This window comes from Mustela putorius, unplaced genomic scaffold (assembly GCF_011764305.1).
Source record: "Mustela putorius furo isolate JIRA1106 unplaced genomic scaffold, ASM1176430v1.1 tig00003923_pilon_pilon_pilon, whole genome shotgun sequence".
Classification (NCBI taxonomy): domain Eukaryota; kingdom Metazoa; phylum Chordata; class Mammalia; order Carnivora; family Mustelidae; genus Mustela; species Mustela putorius.
The window spans coordinates 9,824,124-9,842,824 of NW_025422068.1; the positions used below are offsets into that span (position 1 = coordinate 9,824,124).

The 18,701-nt window shown below is 53.4% G+C and overlaps 1 protein-coding gene and 1 long non-coding RNA gene across 5 annotated transcripts in view; both read right to left on the bottom strand.

Annotated features, from left to right (window-relative positions):
* Nucleotides 1-18,007, bottom strand: part of ADAMTS2 (ADAM metallopeptidase with thrombospondin type 1 motif 2) — a 216,496-nt gene extending 198,489 nt beyond the window's left edge. The window contains exons 1-2 of one of the 2 annotated variants that reach the window (XM_045069345.1): nucleotides 17,700-18,007; nucleotides 16,277-16,671 (exon numbers count right to left, since the gene is read on the bottom strand). In XM_045069345.1, coding sequence (XP_044925280.1) covers nucleotides 16,277-16,671; nucleotides 17,700-17,835 — 531 coding nt within the window. In that variant the 5' untranslated portion in view covers nucleotides 17,836-18,007. Of the gene's footprint in view, nucleotides 1-16,276; nucleotides 16,672-17,125; nucleotides 17,541-17,699 lie in introns of those variants that run through there. The other variant, XM_013059699.2, reaches the window with a different exon arrangement.
* On the bottom strand, nucleotides 1,727-10,487 carry LOC101684354. Of its 3 annotated transcripts, none has more exons than XR_006603431.1 (3): nucleotides 6,966-10,487; nucleotides 4,496-4,586; nucleotides 1,727-3,509 (listed from the first exon to the last, which is right to left on the bottom strand). It is a non-coding gene; the product is annotated as an uncharacterized LOC101684354 (long non-coding RNA). The 3 variants fall into 3 exon arrangements; XR_006603430.1 differs by having other exon boundaries at nucleotides 6,610-10,487; XR_199928.3 differs by having other exon boundaries at nucleotides 4,496-4,589; nucleotides 6,610-10,487.
* Nucleotides 18,008-18,701: the final 694 nt, after the last annotated feature.

The window sequence follows — 18,701 nt, forward strand, 5'->3', positions numbered from 1 at the left end:
CAGGTACTGGGATAAAAATGGTCATCCAGTATTCTAGGCTTTAAAATATTCCTAGTTATCCATAATAACTGACTATGAAATAGGATCTAAAAGATCCCATTCACAATGGTGATAAAATTCTAAGACTTGTAATAATAAACCTACAGGGAATAGATTTTAAAAGATGTGAATCAATGTCCTTCTTACTTCCCTGAGAAAATGAAACATCGTGAAGATGCCATTCACTTGTTCAACAAAGATTTGCTGAGGCCCTGTTGTGTGCTGGACACTACTGTAAGCACGAGATATCATCCAAAATAAAGATCCTCTTGGGATACTGCTTAAGATCATAAGCAAACAAACCCAAAATCCATTTGGAAAATGGACAAAAATAGTTAAAATATTTTTTTAAAGCCATGATGGTAATAACCTGCCCTATCAGGTACTAGAACATAGCATTGACAAAGGGCTTTGAGCAGGTATAAATAAAACAGACCAGAAATAAGCCAGAGCACCTCCACGAGCTTCACAGATGAGGGAGTGCACATCCCAAAGATACAAGGAAAGGGGTGAATTCATAAACGCCTGCCACTGAGACACAGAGCGGCAATTTAGAAAAAATAAGTATCTAAAACCCACACCTCATACAGTACAGGAAACATACTTCACTTGAATTAAAGGAGTTAAATATTTAAAAATCAAAATTCATGTCAAGAGCACTTCTTTGAAAGGCTGATTATTTTCTACGATCTAAATACACAGAAGAAATTAACAGCAAAGGCCTGGCAGAACTGGCCAGAAGAACTAAAAAGTTGGCATGGTAAAAATAAGAAAGGAAACGCTGTGGCTATCATTCTGCCTAAGCTCATAAAGGGTGAATGAATGCAGGGAGAAAGGGAGATGAATGAATGCACGGACTCAGTGGCCTTGATTACGGGGCAGATGCCTGGCCTCGCCTTCCCACACTCCAGTGGCTGCTGTCCTCCACATAGCTTTGGCTACCCTCCACCCTCCACCCGATCCACTCCCAGACTCTGAGCAGAAGTTGGCCTCCTGCACCCCCGTGCCCAGGAGCCCTCGTGCAGGACACCACCTACACAACCTTCCACAGCAGCCCAGGTCAGGACACAGACTGGTCCAACCAGCCTCCCCAGTAAGGACACAGCCCACAAGGGTCTGGGTACTCCAATAAGAAAAATGCCAATCAAAGGCCAGGCCAGCCTATCTGAGGTAGGGGCTGCTCTGACAGGGCAGGGGCTTGGCCTTCACCTTGTTTGCCAAAATGCACCAAGAGCTCAGTGGCCAAGGAGAGGAGGGACTCCCCTGCCTAGGGCAGTAATTAACCCTGCTGTATGGGTTGGGGGTGGGGTGATGTGTACCTCAGGACAACAGAGGTTTCCAGGTGCAGCAGAGTTCCACATGCAGCAGCAGGAGCACAGGTCATGGGCTCCATGTGACCTGGAGTGGGTCACTCCCCCTGCCTGAGCCCTACTTTCCTTCCAGATGAGATCCCATTCCCAGTGTCACAGGTGGTGATGTATTTATAAGAATGTGCAGGCACAGCCTGGGTCAGAGTGTATGGCCAGTACTGAAGAGCCCATCACCAAGAAAAGTTCACTCAAGAGTCCCAGTTGCCTAAGTGGGGGGCTCACTTTGGGAAAGAGAGGGGATGGGAAAGGAAGGGAAGGGAGGAAGAGAAAGGAGGGGGTAAAACGGAGGGAGGAGAGAAGAGGGCATGACAGGGCAGGGAGGGAGGGAAGAGTGACAAGAGAAAGAGGGCATGCCTGGGAAAGAAGGATGGAAGGGCTTCCGGCGTCTGAGCCACGACCCCGTTCTACTTCCAGCTGAGCTGAGCCCTGGCCTGGGACCTCTCCTCACTCTGTATGCAGGTCTCAGACCAGCCACTGGTGGCTGGGACACACCCAACCACCCAGGAAGCTCAGACCTCAGCTCAAGGCTAGTGAGCTCACACCAGGGGCCAGTGGTCAGCCAGTGGAGCTGAGGAGCTGAGGGCAGAATGGAGGCAAGAGGGATGGAAGCTTCACAGGGCCCAGGGTCTGGCTGGGGGATACTGAGGGACACCATGGCAGAGATGCCTCTGCCCCCACCCTGCCCAAAAGGGCCTGCAGGATCAGTACCCAGTGCCAAGTGAGTTCTACCTACCCACTGTGCGGACAGGCAGCCTCAGCCTTCCTCCGTCTGCCACGCTCTGAATTTCCAGGTAAAAGACTGGAGGGCAGAGAGGGTCAGGAGCTAATACCTCAGTAGCAGCTCCCATGGTCCTGGGCCACCTGGAGGCCTAGCTGTTCCTCTTGGACACCATCTCCTTCTACCCCAACCTCCCAAAGAGTTTGGATTCCAAACCTTTTTGGACTGAGGCCAACCAGCTTGTTCCCCCTCACCCCCTCACCCCCAAGGAAGGTGGGTGGCCGCTGGGGAAACTGAGGGTCACAGGCCAGCCAAGTGGAGAGTCAGCCCTGAACCTGGTTCTGTCCAGCCTCATACCTCCTGACCCTCAGTGCATGCCCAATGGCTATGCATAAGACTCTCCCTTGTAGCTCTTGAAAAACATAGACCCCCGAGTCCTACCCGCATCTGATAAATCAGAATCTCTCAGGCTGGGACCCCTGCACAGATATTGTTCAAAGGTGCCCAAATCCCATGCCCATCTGTGGGGAAAGAGACAGACAACACAATGGAGAACAATTTTATTCTCTACACAACAGGTCACAGATTCCCTCTATGGGAACGAGAGTCTTTCAGGAAAGACCTTCTAGAAACATGTGGGAACTAAGGTACCAGTGGGACCCCAAGGGGGTAGGGGCATGTGGGCAGGAATCAACCACTAAGCAAGAGGGTAAAGCCTTCTATAAGACTCGGGAAAAACTGAAGGTTGGGAGACACACCACTGAGAGAGGGAGAACCCAGCATGTCAGTTGGCAATTTGTCCCCATGTGGGCTTTCTAAGAATTGGTTCCAGCTCTCCTGGAAGCCACCTGCTCGGCTGGGCAGTTCAGCCTCCACCACCTTCCTCAGCAGCATGCCCCAGCCTCTTCCTGGGAGGGGCCCTGACAGCTGGAAATGGAGCTGGCTTGCATTTCAGGGCCAGCAAGTAGGCAACTCAGGGGACCTGCCAGCAGCCCAGAGTCCCAGGTCCTTGGGAAACACAGTCCCTGGGAATTGTCTAACGCCTCTGGCTTTGGGGGTCGGGGGCAGGGAGGGTGGCAGTGGTGTGTGAGGTGTTAGACAAATTTAATCTAGATTTGAGCTCCTGTGCTGATAAAAATAGGACCTCAGAAAACTAGAATTCAGAGGATATTGCCTTCTCACGAAATCCATCTTAGTCCACGAGCAAGCATTATATTTTATTAAGCAGAGAAATGCCAGGGGCGTTCCCGTCAGAGCCAGGCGCAGACTCGGATGCACAAAGCTGCTGCTGTTACTTAACATTACTCTGAAGGTTCTAGATGGTGCTGATTGGAAACGAGCCTCCGAAATTATCATCATTTATAGACAGTATAACTGTATACCTAGAAAACCCAGGGGAATGCACAAAGATATATTAGAATTAATGAGTTCTATCAAGCAGCTTGATAAAAGTTAATTATATAAAAATCAATAGCCTTCCTGTACACCAATGGTAGATGGAAGTGATTCCATAAACAATAGCAAAAAGGAAAAACAAAATCCTTGAAATGACCCTGATTTAAAATAATGAGTGACCCATATAAAAAAAGTATAATACTTTACCGAATAACATCAAAGCAAAATGAAATCAATTGAAAAATATACCATGTTCCTGGTAAATACTATAAATTATGTCAACTCCTCCTTTAATTGGTTTCTAAGTTTAATTTAATGTCAATCAAACCTGCAAGGGATGTTTTTAACCTGACAAAATAATTCTAAAATTCAATTGAAAGAAATAAACAGAGGTGACCAGCCAAGAAAATTTTGCAAAAGAATAACAGTGAAACGGGAAGTATCCAGTCAGATGTCTCAAAGCAGCACTGTCCAACAGAAATGTAATGAGAACTTCACATATAGCCACATTTAAGAAAAAAATAAAAAATAAAAAAAAATAAAACAGGTGAAATCAATTTCAGCAATATATCTTACTTTATCCACTACCTCCAAAATATTATTTCAATCTATACTCGATACTTTTAGATTATCGATGAGATATTTATACACACATATACATTTTACACTAAGACTTTGAATACTGAGTATTATATACTCGGGCACCTCTCACTTAGGACCAGCCACCTTTCAAGTGTGATAGCATCACCTGGTTCATGGCTACTGTGGTGGATAATGTAACTATAAAGCAGCTAATTCTTTAGCTATCACAGCTTTAAGGCTCTAATAATAAATACAGTTTAGTGCTGGTAGAGACTTGATCTGTGATATTGGTTAACCCAACATTTCATTTGCAACTGATAGGAGACGGCATCATCCATTAAAAATACATATATGTTCATATTCACAGCTCTTGAGCTACTTTTTCTCATACCTTCAGAAGCTCTGTCCCAATCAGACTGGCCACTTGGACAAGTCTTGCATGATAGAGAAATACACCTTATTTGCCAGGTAGTCCCAAATCCCTGCTTTCAAAAGAGAAGTATCCAGGTTCAGAGACAAATCCTTGAATATGCCACTCACAGACCTAGCAAGGGCTGGTCCTTCTGGGGTGAACCTCCCAATCTCCGTTGCTGCTCTACTTCCTAACATGAGAACTGCCTACCAGCTCAGGCATGGCCTTAAAATCACTTGTAACAAAATAACAACAACAACAACAACAATAAAAAAAAAAAAAAAAAAAAAAAAAAACCTGCCTGTCCAGGACTCTAGACCCACATTTTCCACATTTACCACCTCTGAAGTCAGAATGAAATCACTGGGTTTTAATCACCACCAGCAGCCAGCAGCAACCATGTGGTGGCTGGCATTGCCTCGCAAACGCCAACCCAACAATGGCATGTGGCTCATATGCTATCCCTTACCTGAACTGCATGTAGGATCAGCACTTCCTGTGTTGAGATCCCTACTATCCAAAATGTCTTCAAAAAGTCACACCATGATGGCAAAAAAAAATAATGTGCGCACAAAAGCACAGAGACAACGGAGTGGATAGCTTTGGCATCAGTGAGGAAACATTCTGGAGGAAGGACTGCAACTCCATGCTTTACCAAAGAGAGGAAAACACCCAGGAAAGAAGGCAGTCACACACTAAGTAAGCCAAGCAAGTGAAAAGGGAGGAAAGGCCCACTGTTTGGAGCAACTGGGGACAGGGCTGCTGGTGTCTATGCCTCTTAGGACTGTAGTTAGGGTGCCATGGTGCAGTGTAATTGGGCGTGTGTGCCCTATAACTGATGGCATCTCAGATCTGATGAAAGGCATAAACGGCCAGTATCTCCCAAACCCCAGGCCTGGACTAAGTACTTGTTGCACACACACTCTTTCAATGCCCAGCAAGCGTGGACGGGCTCCTCTCCCACAACTTTGCAAGCAAAGAAAACAAGTTTTGTGCATTTCAGCCCTCCTCCAGACTGCCCAGCTACACAGGGCAGAGCGGACTGTGTGATACAGCAGCCTCCATCCACACCAAGTCCGTGCTCTCGTGAAACCTGCGGGGCAAGAAGGAGAGGTGCAGGGCCCGCCTAGCCCCTCCGCACTGCCTGGGCTGGGGTTCTGGATGCCGAGTTCCCTCTGCCTCCAAGCAGAAGCTGTGAGCCCCACTCCACAGGCCTAGAGTAGACGTGCAAGGTAATTGAAATTCATGGATGAGCCCGAGGAGCCAGCTCCAGGCTCTGTAATAACTTCTCCATATTAATGGCAGCACCGCAGACCTGGTGGACAGTTGACATTTAATATGAAACATAAGCAGCAGAGCAAGAGGCTCCTACCTGGGCCCTCCCATTTCAGAGCGCATGCCAGTGTGGGAGGAGGGGGCCCAAGGTGGTGCCAGGATTCAGAGGGCTAGGGTCTTCCTCTCCCCTGGGTACCTCTCCCCCATCTCAGTCCCCTCCCCTGCAGAAAGCCCTTGGCAAGAACACACAGGACCATGCTTACACACTCACACTTGAATGCACGTGCTCACCCTACAAATACATGCATACTCACACCAAGGCACGCACTCACACACATGCTCACTCCAATGCACAAACTCACAAGCATAGACACACATTCACACGCAGGTACATATTCATGTCACACTCATACAGATAGGCATGCACACACATACCCAAGCACACCTTTCCACATACACACACACACCCATCCCCACACAAAGGTGCACAAACACGCACGTATGTTCCCCCAGGCTGCCCCAGCAGAGGAGGGCAGGGAGGGTAATGAAGGATGTGTCTGCCCACTGGTAGACCGAGGGTCCCAGGAAGGGATCCATACGCATTTGCCAGTATGGATTTCAGCGACCAGACTGGGGAGGCCCAGGCCACAGCTCAGGCCGCCACACAACAAAGCCAGCCTGGATGCTAGGCGGGCACACCAGGCCCCTGGAGGGCGTCCCCATGGCTCGGGGCAGATGAGTTTCTCCAGACTGCTCCCCTTGGCTGTGGCACTCATGGTCCCCACAGCAGGCCTGGCCGACGCTCTGGCATTCCCTACCTCCCCGCTGACCCCTGGCATCACTCCACACTCCCCAAGTGCTGGGGGCACAGGGGGACCGGCTGCCACGGCTGGCCACGGGACGGTAAGAGCCTGAAGCCAACACGGGAATGGGCGGCGCCGTTAAGCGCCACAACCAGCGCCAGACACACACGACGACACAGTGAAGTCACCGCAGGGTCACAAGGGATGACTCGGGAAGAGCCTGCCTCCCCGGCTCAGGCTCAGAGATCAGTGATCGACTGTGCTGGCCTTCCCTGAGGGGCCGAGCTGGGCTCCGCTCTGCCTGTCCCTAGAGGATTCCGCGCACCAAGGCGACCCCACACCCGGAGAGCCCACAGATCCCAGGAACTCACCAAGCCTCAGTTTCCTCATCTGTGAAAGAGGCACCTCAATGGCTAGTTCACAGGATGAATGCAGGGACTGGGCACATGCCGCAGCAGAGGCAGAGGGCATAGACACTGATTCTCTGGCCGCCTTTTCTTGAGGGGCAGCGTGGTTAGCAGGGCCCTCAGCCTGTAGAAGAGTGACGTGGCCATGACTGACGGTCGCGACCCCGAAGCGCTCTCGGCGGACAATTCTAGGCAGCGGCAGGCGCACGTGACTCGGGCTAGAGCCAGTCAGCGCACAGCATTCCTGGGCCACAGTGATTGGCTATGGAAAAGTCCCGTGATCCAATCCTGCCCAATCAGAGTGAAGCTCAAGACCGTGGCGGGAACCTCCCAAAAATGGCTTCCTTTTCCCACCAAGCTGTTTGTGGGGGTGAGAGGGGTGTGGGGACAGCAGCAACCACTAGTACCCCAGAGAACAGAGTCCCACTGGAGAGGAAAACTGGACGAGCGGGGCTCAAGGGGCACCACTGCACCTCTGAACTACCTACCGAATCCCACGAGTCCTCAGATGCCCTTTTTCACCGTCTTAACCACTTTTGGTGTCGTTCGGTGCTCTTAAATGCTTTCCTAATGTTGCGCAACCATCATCAGACCTCTTGTTTTCTTGTAAAACTTAAATTCTGTAACCATTAACAATAACGCCACATTCCCGTCTTTACCCCAGCGCCTGGCAATCAGCTACTGGCTGCCTATGATTTTTAACGAGTCCAGGCGGGAGACAGATAAATGAGTCTGGCTTTCAGATCATGGATGCACCTACACCAAACTGAGGGGCCACCACAAGGCAAATGGGGTGGTGGGTCAGGGTCACAGGCTGCTACTCGCCCCCTATAGCACGAACCCCTGACAAGTCCGCCTCCATAGTGGCAGCCACTGATCAGTGCACGTCCCTACCCCGCCCAGGCAGGGAACAGCCTCTGAGATGCTCCTTCCCTTCCACCAAGTCACTCCCAGTGAGACGTGGTGGGGTGGCCAGCCAGAAGGTTGTAGACACGCTGGAAGCTGAGGCATAGGGTGATGGATGATGAAGTCAGGCTGGGTTCAAGCAAGTTCCCAGCCCCTGCCAGCAGGGACCCCTGGCCCATCTCAGATCCTGCTGCCAGCACACCTCCCAACACTTCCACACTTGCCTCTGGTGGCCCTGTCAGGGGTCCTCAGGGCCCATACAGGGTCTTCTCACTGGATGCGATACCAACACACTCAGAAACACGGTTTCTCTGAAGAAACAATGGGGAGCTCAGCAGCAAGGAGCCCACACTCCTGAGAGGCAACACTTTCTCAAGGGAGGTGGGGCTTCGGCTCGCCAGGGTCCCTACATCTCCCTCCTCCAACCCTGTCACCTCACTTGTGTTTGATCCCCATCTGGTCCATAAGGCACCTGGAGTTGCCCTGGGAGTGTCCCAGAAATGGTTAACTCCAGCCCCCAGTTTCCACCTGGACAAACTGAGGCCAGTGGTGAGAGGATTTACTCAGGGTCCGGAAGATGACTTGCCAGAGCCCAGCCCAACGTCTCCTCACCCCCACCCAACACTTCCCCATACAGGAATGGGGAGGTGGGGGAGGGTCTTCCCTCTCTTACTCGGATTGATTTAGACCAAGGGTTTTGAACTCAAGTTTCATGAACCCCAAAGTAGGTGCAGGAAAACCATAAAACCACATGTTATACACAATGCTTTCCTATGGGAAAGGAGGCAGAGTTTTCAACCATTCTCCAGGGGGTCTTCCCCAGGGAGTGTGGGCATTCTGGGATTGGCAAGAGAGCAGATGAGGAAAGATGGGCCAGCTCTGGGGGCTACACAGGGTCTCGGGAGCAAGTCCCCAACCATTTCCTCCATAGGCTTCTGGCCCCCTCTCCCTGGGAACTCTCATTTCACAGCTCCCAGGTGAGGTCTGCCCAGCCAGAGCGGGGCCCTGCGAACACAGCTGGGTGGGTACACATTAGGCATGGTACATGTTACCAAGAAGCACAGGGTGCAACCTGGCATGACAATGCCTAGGATCGCTTCCTGGATGAAATGCCATTTAGCTGAGACCTACGGAGTGAGCCAGGTAAAGACGAAGGTAAAAGAGTGGTCTAGGCAAGGACACAACCTATGCAAAGGTCCTGAGATGAGGGGTGTCCTGTGTTGGGGGAACTAAAAGCTCAGTGTGATGGGGCACAGGCATGAGAAGGACACTGTGACAGATGAAACTGGAGGCCACTGGGCCAGGTCATAGTTTGTCCTGAATGCCAGGATGGTAGATTTGGATATTTTTCCGGGTTTGGATTTTTTTTTTTAAGGGCAATAAGAATCACTGAAAGATCTTGAGCAAAGAGTGACATAACTTAATATATGGTTTATGAAAATCAGTGTGGCTGCTGTAAGGAGAAAGAGTTACTGGGGACAGACCAAATAGCAGCAGATCTTCATCACAGGTACAAAAGACAGGGCTTGGGATCAGGCATTGTGGAGGGATGGGAATAGGGATAAAGTCCAGAGACATCTAGGACAGTGGCAGGCTGGATATACGGGTCATGGAGAGGGAGGAGAGGGGTGATCCTGGGATTCCCACCCAAGAAAGAGTGGAATCTAAGAAAGTGGAGACCACTTTCCATTTCAGAAGCACGGAGTCACCAGGGAGGGAGCCCTGGAGGCAGCTGGGCAGGCAAGTCTGGAGCCCATGAAGAGATCTGGACATGGGGACCCAGAGTCCAGATGGAGTGCAGTGATAACTGTTTTCATCTGCTCGACACATTCACCTTCCTCTTGCTTTCATGTAAAACATCCATCCATTCCAGGGTTTGGGGATCTGACCCTCACTTTCAATCCTAAACATGAGCAAGAAACTCAGGCCAGGCTTATATCACAACGATTGGTTCAAAGAGGGCCCTGTAACCTAAGTGGGGCCCAACAAAGCCCTCTCCAGGATGCTAGCAGGAACCATCGAGAAAGGAGTGCTCTCCATTTCTGATTGCTACCATGGCAGCAATTTAAGCCAGGAGTTGCCAGTGGTCCCCACATGGGGAAGACCATATTGAGACAGAGAGTAATAGAGCTGAAAGGTAGAGAACATGTGATGAAACAAGCCCTGAACCCCTGGATGCAGCCATGCCTGAACTCATCAGGACCCCAAGAGTCATCGGGCTCATGACATCCCTTGTTTATTTCATTTACTGTAAGCCAGGTCTCTGTCACTTAAACTGAATGAGTCTTAAACAACAAGGAGGAGGGGCAGGAGGAAGGAAGACTGGCTGCAAGTCCCAGGCATCCTCGCCCTCAACCCCACAGATTGAGCCTGCCACACCTGCCCACCCCACCCTAGCACCTGTGCCAGCTGGAGCCCAATGTATGGCCTCAAAAGCAGGATGCTTGTGAGGAAAAATGAAACTCATCGTGGTCCCTTAGGCCAGCAGATGATTTCTCTCTGTAGACCTCAGTGATTCTTAATGACTAAAGACTGGACACAAGCTCCTGGGTGGCTCAGTTTGTTAAGCTTCCGACTCTTTTTTTTTTTTTTTTTAAGATTTTACTTTTTTTATTTGACAGAGACCACAAATAGGCAGTGAAGCAGGCAGCGGGGGTGGGGGAAGAAGGCTCCCTGCTTAGCAGAGAACCTGATGCGGGGCTCAATCCCAGGACCCTGGGATCATGACCTGAGCTGAAGGCAAAGGCTTAACCCACTGAGCCACCCAGGTACCCAAGCTCCTCACTCTTAATTTCAGCTCAGGTCGTGATCTCAGCATGCTGGGATCGAGCCCCACACTGGCTCTGCACTCAGTGTAGAATCTGCTTGGGATTCTCTCTCTCTTTTTCCCTCTACCCCTCCCCACCCCCACTCAAGCTCGCTCCCTCTCTCTCTCAAATAAATAAATGAAATAATAAAAAAAAATACTGGACAGCATAGGTACCTAGTGGAGGGGCCCCAGCCCACAAGGCAGAAACCCTTGGGTCTCTCTGCACCTCAGGCACACCGTGGGAGTTCTGCTTCACAGCATCATGGGGCCTCACATTGAGCCCCCTGGGAAGGGTGTACACTGCCCCCACCCCTCAGACCTCAGGACAGGACCAGACCTCAGAGCTCAGACCCTTCCCACCCCCCATCCCATGATGACTTCCACCCACTAGCCTAGTCATGCCCTATCAGGCTGGAGGGGTCCCCAGAGCTGCCCTGAGGTGGGAGGCAGAGAGGGAGCTGGGTGCTTCAGCTATACGGGAGTCCCCATTACGATCACCCAGCTACAAAGACTCAGGCAACCCCCCAAGAACTGCAGGCTAGAGCAGGTCAGCAGTGTATCAGCAAGCCACTCAGCCACCAGGCCTGCTCCCAGACTCAGAAGGGCTCCAGGAGTCAAAATAGGGAAGGTAAAAAATGTTTTACAGAAGTGCATTTCTTCATTTTTATTCTTTCTGTTGGCATGCCAAAAAAACAAAACAAAACCAACAATAAAATGTAGTGCGCATGATCTTGGAATCATGCATTGGGTGGAAGACATGCATTCAAATACCAACAGCAAAGCTTGAAGCAAGCTGTCAGCATTTGGAGACTCAGTTGATTCATCTGTAGAATGGGGATAATATCAAGCACAGGCCATAGGACATCGTGAGGACTGAACAAGGAGATGCAGGCATAAGGCACTCAGCAGGCAGTCTGGCACATAATAGCAAACTATGACTTACTATTTACTATTATTACAATAGGCTTCTGCTTGGGTTATAAAAAATAAGCTTTTATTTATTTGTGAGAGAGAGAGAGAGTGAGTGCATGGATGGGGGAGGGGCGGAGGCAGAGGGAGAAGCAGACTCCCCTGCTGAGCAGGGAGCCCAACACGGGGCTAGATCCCAGGACCCTGAGATCATGACCTGAGCCGAAGGCAGACTCTTGCTGACTGAGCCACCCAGGCGCCCCCCTCACTGGATTTTTAATGAGCATATGTGAATAATATGAAATTAACACATGCAAGAACCCTTCATTAAGCATAATTTTCTCATGCATCATGAAAAAACAAACCTTAACCTCTCCTCATGAATGTTATGAATGACTTCTGTCTAGTGGCTATAAAACAAACAAACAAACAAACAAAAAAAAAAACCTGGAAACTCTGCGTTTGCAGACTCTGGGAATAAAGTGCACAGCATGTCTTACAAAGCATGTCTTCAAGTGGAATTTCTTAAGTCTGCACCTCTACCTGACTCCAGAACAATCTACATCTTGGCAGATTCAGAATCACCATCTCATAGTAACTGAGGGGAAAGCACCTCTTCCGCTCTCCATTTCTGGGGGTCTGCAAATCTCATGTCCTGCTCCTCACAGGAGCACCAGAGCCCAGGCTGGCCGGAGTGATAACCAGGTCTCAGCGGAATTATTCAGAAAACGATACCCCTAGACTCAGAATAGAAGGACCACACTTGAGAACAAAGCCAACCCAAAAGAAGACAGAGGCAGGAGATGGGATGTGTCCTAATGACCTAAAGGGAGCACCTGGAATCAGTCATGCCTGAAGACTTACCATTAGGAGAGCTATTGTTCAAACCCATTTAAGCAGTCTGTCACTTGTAACTGAAAGGATCCTGACAGATACTGAGAAATAAGATTCCCCTTGACTAGAAGACTGCTGTCCAAAGATTTTATTTATTTATTTTTTGAGAGAGAATGCACGTACAAGCTCCTGGGACCCTGTTCCATGGATTTTCTACACAACTTCCAGGAAGACACATTCTGCAAAAAAGGGGTTCCACAGTCCCCTCTGTGTGGGAAATGACAGGTTACTCAGAGTGCGAGAGCTTTCTTAATTACAGAAATTCCCAGAGACTGCGATGGGCCCCCTGAATTGCCCAAGCTGAGTGCAAAGTGCAGCATCCCCCACACCTGTTGTCCACTGAAACCCGTCTGCAAGGAACAACTAGTGGAAGAATGTGCAGAACTCTCTTGCAGAAACAGGGCTGTTGATGGGGCACCTGGGTGGCTCAGTGCATTAGCGTCTGCCTTCAGCTCCGGTCATGACCCCAGGGTCCTGGGGTTAAGCCCCGCATCAGGCTCCCTGCTCAGCAGGGAGTCTGCTTCTCTCTCTCCCTTTGCTCCCTCTCTCCCCCTGCTCATATACTCTCTCTCTCTCTCACTCTCTGTCAAATAAATAAATAAATAAATAAATAAAATCTTTAGAAATGGGGCTGTTGAGCCTTGCTTCTCAAAGGGCGGCCTGAGGACCAGGACGCTTATTAGAAATGCAGAACTTGGGGCGCCTGGGTGGCTCAGTGGGTTAAGCCGCTGCCTTCGGCTCAGGTCATGATCTCAGGGTCCTGGGATCAAGTCCCGCATCGGGCTCTCTGCTCAGCAGGGAGCCTGCTTCCTCCTCTCTCTCTGCCTGCCGCTCTGCCTACTTGTGATCTCTCTCTGTCAAATAAATAATCTTTAAAAAAAAAAAAAAAAGAAATGCAGAACTTGCATTTCTGGGTAGCTCAGAAGGTTAAGCATCCAACTCTTGATTTCAGCTCAGGTCATGATCTCAGGGTCTTGAGTACAAGCCCCAGATCTTGAGATCCATACCCAGTGAGGAATCTGCTTAAGAATGTCTCTCTCTCTCTCTCTCTCTTTCTCCCTCTGCCATTCCCTGCCCTCACACATGTTCTTTCAGAGAGACATACAGACAGAAAGAGAAAGAGAGAAGGAAAGAAAGGAAAGGAAAGGAGGGAAAAGAAAAGGAAGGAAGGAAGGCAGAACTTTAGGCCCCACCCTAGATGTGCTGAACCAGAACTTGCATTTTAACAAGATCCCTGGGGATGTGCACACATGCTACAGCATGACATACCTGCTTTGGTGAGTTTTGCTATCTCTGAAGGAAGAATAAATGCTACAGAGGCGGGGGGCCTATGTGGCATGGTGGTTAAGGGCCTGAGTTGCTAGGAGAATGAGATACATTTATTCACGTAAGGCCTATTGGGAGGAGTGCACAGATTTTGCACATCTCAGTGCCTTCTACCCAGCCCAACTTGGGAGCCCTGTGGCACATAGGGCTGGAGGGAACCAGGCTGGATTCCAGCAGGCATGGTGGTCTTGAGCAAGTTGCTCGACCTCCCAGAGCCTCATCTGAGCATGTGCAAACCAGGGATGAGGATCCCTCCCCTGCATGATAGCTATGGGGACCACAGCTCTGCACCATGTATAGAGCCCCAGATCTATCAGTGATACACAGAAAGACTCAAAGGGTTAAGGGATTAATTAGTATAAAATGAGAAGAGACACACCAAAACAAAAGGAAGGAAGGAGGGACAGAAGAGAGAAAGGAGGGAAGGAAGGAAGGAAGGAAGAGGGAGGAAGGAAGAGTACAGAATTAATATTGATGCCCCAATGTCTCCAGGCCCTTTTTCCTTGACAGCATTCAAGACCCCTCAGGCAAGCCCCAGCACATCTTCCAACTCTCGTCTTCTTTCCAGCTGCCTTGCAGGACCCTGTGCAGATGTGTGGCCAGTCCTCATGACATCTCACCATGCCTGTCCCGACCAGGCCAACACACACCCAGTACCTGCACACGTGTTCTTCCCTCCACTAAGGTTGCCAACCTGCCCCTTGACCTGCTGCCAACTATTCTCCAAATAGCCCCCAGGAGCCTACGGTCAAAGCCCAAGCCAGAGCTGCCCCTCAGCCCATCAGTGGTCCCCAGCTCCAGGTGGGCACTGGGCCAGCCACACCCCTGACCCGCACAGTGGACAGATGGCACTAAGAGGTTCTGGCTAAACAAATGAATCACCAAATGACAGATGAAAGAATGATACAGAGACAAAGCATCCCATAAAATTCTCTCCATCAGGAATCTCTCAGTCCACAGGAGCTGACCCACCTACAGACTGCATCTGAGTCAGATCCCCCAAATCCTGGAGTTCCCAGCACCAATTTATTTAGGAAATTCACCTACAGCATGAAATGAGACACACCTATGAGGCCCCGGATGGCCTCAGAGACAATGGCCATATAAAAGGCTGCACCACAACAACCCAACTCCTCCAAGGACATTTATAGCTGTTTGCAATACGCCTGGGTTCTAACTCAATGAGCCAAAGGCAGTGATTTTCCGAAGCAACAAGTGACATTTCCTGTGTCTCCATAAAAAGAACACCAGTGGTTGTGGGGCTCTGGTGGGACTGCAGACTCTGCAGGCAGCAGCAGGACTAGCCTGAGGACAGGGGCCTCGGGGGCCAGCAGGGCCGGGAGAGCGGCCACTCGCCCGCACAGCAGTGCTCTGAGCAGCAATTAGAGCAGAACCCACGGTGGGTGGCTTCAGATGTCTGGCCAGGCCCGGCCAGCCTGACCACCGCACCCCCAATCCAAAATAGAAGACTGCAGTGGTTTCTGCCACGTGCCAGGCCCCGGGGCGGCCGGACAAAGCACCGCCAATGTCAGCCGCCTCCCTGAGCATCGATCCAGGCTTCCTCTGAGGCCGCGCTCATGCCAAGCTGTGGTCCCTCTGGGCCCCTGGAAACAAGAAAATGTCCCAGGGCTCAAGGCACACTGGGTGGCCCAACCAGTCCCAGGAGGGGACTCAGCCTCTCTCCTTGTCCTTCAGAGGCTGCCCGTGGGCACCAGAGCCTGCATTTCCAAATGCTCCCCTTGGCTCAAAATAGAGAGAGAAAACCGACTTTTCAAATTACCAGCTGGAGTTCAACAGGAAACCACAGCAGAAAAATCAGTGGCTCCCGGTCAGCCAGGGGGCAGACGGATAACTGGGCATTTCAGCACCAAAGCCTGCCTGCTCCCTGGACTGCCACCACCTGCACACACAGAAACAAGAAGACAGACTTCCAGCACGTGTGCCCCCCCAACACATATCACATATGTTAAGATGCCCATGGACACGCACTGAACAGATACCCAGACACCCAAAGGAGCAGAAACCCACAGACACACACATGTATAAGACACACAATGGCACATCCACATATCTGCATGGGTTCCCAGATCCGAGCACACACCAACATTCCAGAACACGCATGCAAATGCATACACTCCCGGAGTCGTACACACTGGTGACCACAGGAAGACCTGTGCCCCACAGGCATCAGGGAGACGGCACTCTGCTACTTGGCAGAGCTTTGGAGAACACCACCCGCTGCCTAAGTCACTCCTCTGGGGTCAGTTGAAATAACTTGCCTTTGTGCCAACCCCTTCCTTCTGTGCGGGGTGCTGCCTGCACGCTGGGGTGCAAAGAAGATCCTCAGTGCAGGCCTTGGAGTCACGGGGAGCTCCCAAGTGCCAGGCAAGGGCAGTGGGCAGAAAGGAGCGAGAGAGAAGTGAGTACTCACCAGCCCGTCGCAGTTACTGAGCGCCACGGAGGAGGCTTCAGCCAGACCCGCCACGTCTCCGACGTAGAGACAGGTCCCAAGCAGGGGCTCCACGCGGGTGGCACCCGACTCGCTTTGCCACTCCACGGTGGCTCCGGGCGCCACGAGGCGGGCGTTGGGCCGCAGCCGCAGGTGCAGGTCTCGACCGAAGACCGTGACGTTGTAGAAGAGGCGGCCGCCAGGGTCCTCCTCGTTGTCTCCAGGTAAGCTCGGGGTCTGGACAGGGGCTGCCCTGCGGGCCCGTACCCCAGCCTGGGCCGACGCCGCTGACACCACGTGGGACACCAAGCGGCCCTGGGCGTCAGTGCGCACCGGCACCGCCAGGATGCGCTCCGCTCCGTGTCCCAGGGGCCCGCCTGCAACGGGAAGGGGCGTTAGACCCGCCAAGATCTCGGAGCCCGGGGGACCCGCCGCCAAGCCCCGCAGCCCCCCAGCCCTCCCCCATCCACCACCACTGCGAAAGAAAGGGCATTCTGCCAGACAACCCCCAGAAACTAGCCTTCACCTCCCCGGCCTTCTTCCGACTGGGAAGGGGCGTTAACGGGGCCACCATTCCGGAACCCCGCCGCTCCCAGGCGGTCCCCCTCTGGGACCCAGTCAGCCAAGCGCTCTGCCCCCTGTCCCGTTCCGTTTTGAAGCTCGAGACCTCCTCACAGTTCCCCTGGGGACAGCCCCATCAGAGCGCCCCCGGCCCTTGAACCTGCCGTCCTTGGCAGGACGTGGGGCTGCTCCGAAACCATTGCCGGTTGGCCCCTTACCGTGCGCCTCGCCTCAACCCCTTCGCGGCCCCCGCCGCCCGGGCGCCCTCACCGCTAGCCTCCGGAGCGGCGAGGACTCGGCTCCCCCGGGCACGCGCGGCCTGTCCTCCGTGTCCAGCTCTCGGTTGGACCGATGCCGGCCCCCTCCCTGCGCGCCCGAGGACAGGGAGGGGTGGAGCAGGGTCCCTCGGGTGCTCAGGTATTCCCCCCCACCCCGGGCGCCGCATCAGTCCTCAGGGCCCAAGGCGGCGCGCTCAGCACCCGTCTCCTCCCGAGCGTCCCCGGACTCGAGCCCCGGCGCCGCCTCGCCCTGGCTCCCCAGGACCCGCTGGGGCTAGCGCCGCGCTCTCGGCCGCGGGGCTTTCCCGGCCCTCCATCTCCTTGCTCCGCGTCCCGGGAGCCGCGAACGCTCCGAGGTTCCCCTCCGGCCAGAGGCGCTCCGGTGCGCCGCGGGGCGCCCCCTGCGCAACCAACCCAGCCCCGAAGTTGGCCAACTTGGCCCCGGGCGGGGCGCGCGGAGTTTGCCCAAGTCCGGCTGGACAACGCCTGGGGAGGGGGCGGCGGAGCACGCGGGGCGGGGCCCGGGCGACGAGGGTCGTGGGGCGTGGGGACCCGGCTGCACCTACCTGGGGGGTCGGCGGCTGCTGCAAGCCGGGCGTCCGCGGGCGGCGGCGGCAGCAGGAGCGGCGGCAGCAGCAGCAGCAGCAGCAGCAGCAGCGCGGGGCAGAGCAGGCGGCAAGCGGCTCCCGCCGGCGGATCCATGGCAGCCGGACCGCAGCCGGGGCCCCGCACTCGCTGCCGGCGCGAAAGTTCCCCGCGCGCCGCCCAGCCCACATCTGGGGGCAGCTGGAGCCGCCCGCAGCTGCAGCACCGCAGGGCGCGGGGCGGAGGAGGCGAGGCGCGGAGAGGAGGGCGGGGGAGCGCGGAGGGGAGGCGGGGAGAGGAAAGGAGCGAGCGAGCGAGCGAGGCGGGAGGGAGGAGAAGGCGAGCGAGGGGGAGGGCGGGGACGGCGGGCGCCTCAGCCTGCGGTGACCCGGCGCTTCTTGGCGCGGCGGCCGCCGCCGCCTGCTCCCCTCCTCGCGCCGCCGCCGCCGCGGTTCCGGCTCGCAGCGAAGCAGAGACACCCCGAGGCGGCGGCAGAGAAGCGCCGTGGGCCGGACTGGGGGTGCCCCGCCGCCGGCCACCATCGGGCGCGCCACGCGCCCTGGCGGCGCACAACCTCGAACGAGCGGCGCCCGCCTGAGCATCCCCACCCAGAGAGTCCGTGGGGCGCCCGGGTTCCACCCGTCAGGCTAGGGGCGCAAAGAGCTGCCTCACCCTCTCTTGGGCGCCCTGGGGCTGGACGGGGCAGGAGAATGGGACCGGGTTGGGGAGGCCTGAGATGGAAACTCCAGAGTCTGAAAGACGCTTTTATGGGAGGAAGCATGCACTGCAGGGACTATCCCAAATATCAACTTTTACCCTTCCAGAAAGATGCAAGCTTCCTTAGTCCCCAGTTCCTCTCTGCCTGAAGTTCCTGTCCCCTCCAACTACCTCCCCATCCCTCTGTTACAGTCTCTGAATACAGGATCCTCCACCCGGACGAGAGCCCTCCCTCCCAGAGCTCAGTCAGGTTGCTGCCCTCACCT